Consider the following 4002-nt stretch of genomic DNA (forward strand, 5'->3'; position numbering starts at 1 on the left):
CCTGCTACCAAACTTTAGCATTCAATGCCAAACATATTCCAAGCAAAATGCAAAGCTAAATCATCAAAAGAAATTCTACACTACTCAAAATCACCTCTGCCACGTCACAAAGTGCAGTGTTGTTTACAATATGTGCCACCTCACTTAATCAACAACACCCTAAGTACTTGTCTTTCTAGGAAGGAACCCTCCATTGGAGCAAACYAGGGAGTGGATGGAAAAGCAAACAGCAGGCAAGGAGTAGGCGCACAGGTCAYAAGTCTAAACTGCTGTGGGAGAGCYAAAAACACAAGCTGTATCCATGTTAACCACGGAACACTGGTCAGAGTCTCAGACTGATGATGTAAGCACACATGGCTTCACAGTGGGGCTCATCAGGTTTCTGTTGCTGTGACCCGCGTCTCAAGTCGATCATGTAGCTAAGTCCATTTGGCTCCATATCAAGGTCGTAAGGTTTCTATGGATTTATTTCGGCCAATATAGTCCACATTCTTACTCTAAGCTTTCGACCACCAAGAGCCAATGGGTTACTGAGGCCTTAAGTTGACTGTAACCGAATACAATACAACCTCAWCCTCAGCAATCAGACTCCTCCATAACCTCCATGACCACGGTTCGCGATCCAGTGAGGATGAGGTTGCTGACCGTCTTGTAGTCCAGAGACAGGACGTCCAGACCATTGACAGAGACCACAAACTGGCACACCTGGAAAACGGACTTTGGTCAAATACTGTACGTAATGAAGAGAATTTATGAGAGCTGCACATAGCAGAGGAAGACTTATTATTGTCTACCAGTCTAACAAATATATTGATTTGACAAAGCTATCAACCTGTAGGCCCTGGCGATGCTCTTTGCACTAAATGTCCCACAATGCCATGGTACTCACTTTCACTCCTACTGCTGCTGCAGGGCCACTGGGGTCCACTGCCTGGATATGACATGGCCTACTCCCCCTGACCACGAAGCCCCAGCCCACCGCATCACCTACAATCTGGAGATAGATTGATCACATGACTTAGGAATAGAATTGTGAAAAAAGATTATGTATTTTTATTGATATTTGGTTGTGTTTCATTATTTTAGCATGAATAAGAAATAACACTGTGGTAACGTACTGTAAACGTCCTCTTTATGTATGAACCTCCTGGTCTCCGTAGCTCCTCTGGACTTACTTGTCTCTTTAGCACTGTCAATGGAACACAGACACTGTTAGCAGATTCTCAGTGTAATCATGAACAGTGGTGTTTAAATTGAATCTGTACAGTAGAGAGGACGTGATACAGCTTTAGGTGAAGACCAGAGAGATTCTTACCTGATTTGGGGTTTGACAGCACAGGTGAGGTAGGGGTAAGCATGGGWCCTCTGTTACAATACCCGCTGTTGCCACTACTAAGACTGTTATCTTGCCCCCCGGACACCATCTTTCTTTCCTTAGATGGAGTGACTGAGAGAAGGAAAAGAAGAACATATAGAGATATCACACAGAGAGCATAGACWTGTTTTATGATTGAGAGTGATTGACAAAGTGTACTGAGAGGAAAAAGCACGAATAACAAAAGGAAGCCACCATGTTATTCATTCTGAAATGTCACACACACACAGACACACACTCCAGTTTCAGAACTGTTAGCAGTGCTGTAGTTTACAGTAGAACACATCAAACACACACCATATACCCCTCTGCCTCCCATTTCATATCTGAGTGTTATGAAAGAACTAAGTGTCTGCTGCTAATCAAATATAGCCACATAATGTGTTAATGAACACTCCCTGAACTGATTGATATCACAGAAACACTTCCTGACAAGCTTATATTTATACCAGCCTATCGTGGAAGCTATGGTTACTGCACTTAGTTACATAACAATCACCAGCATACTATTATGATGACATATAGAATAAAGGTCAAATTCACCCCCAGTCAAACACAATGTAATAATGCTTTCTTCTGTGCTGGATATCTCTTCTAATTTGTAGTTGCATATAATTGGACTAATCTATAATTTTTCATCAATAAAATGGTTCTCAGTCTCACAAAAAAAAAAGGAATAAACATTATCATTTAAAAATACTTAACAAGAGCCCAACTAGGAGTAAAAACAGATCCACAGCCACTTGTGATACCATTGTATTCACAGCACTCATATAGGTGAACTCAACACCAATGCTTATGATTTAACAAGAGACACAATATTACATTAGCCATAGCAAGGAAAACAAGTTCAGTAAACCTACAATCTCCACCTTTCACGTATTTGCCTCGCGCAATAAAAGTTGCCCTTACCAGCTGTCCGAGGTCCCATCGTACAATTCACTTCAAAGGTTTGCCAGCCAAAGTGCCAAGTAACTTGGGAAGGTTGTTGTCCACAATCTCTGATGATGTAGTCAGCTGTGGTGCTCCGGTATAAATGTTAAATGTTAACCCCCAGAGAGAGTAAACAGTCTAGGCTGGCCGGGAGGGAGTGGGAGGGGTTGAGGGATGCCTTGTTGCCAGGCTATCCCAGGGTAGGCGATAAGAGCTGAGAAAGGCATATTGGGATCACTAATGCTCTAATGGAGGTAGGGAAAGAATCAGTGGAGTTTTCCACTGGTCACTGCGGCCAGGCAAGGTGGAGTGGAAGGACTGGACATTCTCTATTACACACACACACACACACGCACACAAACAAACACACACGCACACACACATTCTCTGTCATGGTACATGGATGAGAGACATGGTCAGTGGGAAGGTTCAACAACATCCATATCAACAATGACTACATCCACAATGACATATGGACAAACAAACTGATGATAATGGCCTAATGATAATGGCCTTCTGTGAGATAAATCAAGAACATTCCWAGCTGTTGACAGCATGAGGTATTTGCCTCTACAAATACAATATTCAATGTATTTACCCAATTACAGTTGAAGTCGGAAGTTTACATACACTTAGGATGGAGTCATTAAAACTTGTTTTTCAACCACTCTACAAATTTCTTGTTAACGAACTATAGTGTTGGTAAGTCGGTTAGGACATCTACTTTGTGCATGCCACAAGTAATTTTTCCAACAATTGTTTACAGACAGATAATTTCACTTATAATTTACTGTATCACAATTCCAGTGGGTCATACATACCCTAAGTTGACTGTGCCTTTAAACAGCTTGGAAAATTCCAGAAAATTATGTCATGGCTTTAGAAGCTTCTGATAGGCTAATTGACATCATTTGAGTCAATTGGAGGTGTGCCTGTGGATGTATTTCAAGGCCTACCTTCAAACTCAGTGCCTCTTTGCTTGACATCATGGGAAAATCAAAAGAAATCAGCCAAGACCTCAAGGAAAAAAAATGTAGACCTCCACAAGTCTGGTTCATCCTTGGAGCAATTTTCAAATGCCTGAAGTACCACGTTCATCTGTACAAACAATAGTAGCAAGTATAAACACCATGGGACCACGCAGCCGTCATACCGCTCAGGAAGGAGACACGTTCTGTCTCTTAGAGATGAACGTACCTTGGTGCGAAAAGTGCAAATCAATCCCAGAACAACAGCAAAGAACTTGTGAAGATGCTGGAGGAAACAGGTAAAAGTATCTATATCCACAGTAAAACAAGTCCTATATCGACATGACCTGAAAGGCCGCTCAGCAAGGAAGAAGCCACTGCTCCAAAACCACCATAAAAGCCAGACTACGGTTTGCAACTGCACATGGGGACAAAGAAGGTACTTTTTGGAGAAATTATGAAGCAAAAATAGAACTGTTTGGCCATAATAACCATCGTTATGTTTGGAGGAAAAGTGGAGGCTTGCAAGCCAAAGAATACCATCCCAACCGTGAAGCACGGGGGTGGCAGCATCATGTTGTGGGGTGCTTTCCTGCAGGAGGGACTGGTGCACTTCACAAAATAGATGGCATCATGAGATAGGAAAATTATGTGGATATATTGAAGCAACATTCAAGACATCGTCAGGAAGTTAAAGCTTGGTCGCAAAATGGGTCTTCCAAATGG

The 4002-nt window shown here is 42.2% G+C and overlaps 1 protein-coding gene across 1 annotated transcript; it reads right to left on the bottom strand.

Annotated features, from left to right (window-relative positions):
* Nucleotides 1-500: 500 nt before the first annotated feature.
* Nucleotides 501-2406, bottom strand: LOC111955620 (DEP domain-containing mTOR-interacting protein). The gene is made up of 5 exons (XM_023975838.2): nt 2288-2406; nt 1316-1447; nt 1119-1189; nt 890-994; nt 501-705 (listed from the first exon to the last, which is right to left on the bottom strand). The coding sequence occupies exons 1-5, from the start codon at nt 2304-2306 to the stop codon at nt 577-579; spliced, it is 456 nt and encodes a 151-aa protein (XP_023831606.1). The 5' UTR covers nt 2307-2406; the 3' UTR covers nt 501-576.
* Between the last annotated feature and the right edge of the window lie 1596 nt (nt 2407-4002).

Source organism: Salvelinus sp. IW2-2015, linkage group LG31 (genome assembly GCF_002910315.2).
Source record: "Salvelinus sp. IW2-2015 linkage group LG31, ASM291031v2, whole genome shotgun sequence".
NCBI lineage: Eukaryota > Metazoa > Chordata > Actinopteri > Salmoniformes > Salmonidae > Salvelinus > Salvelinus sp. IW2-2015.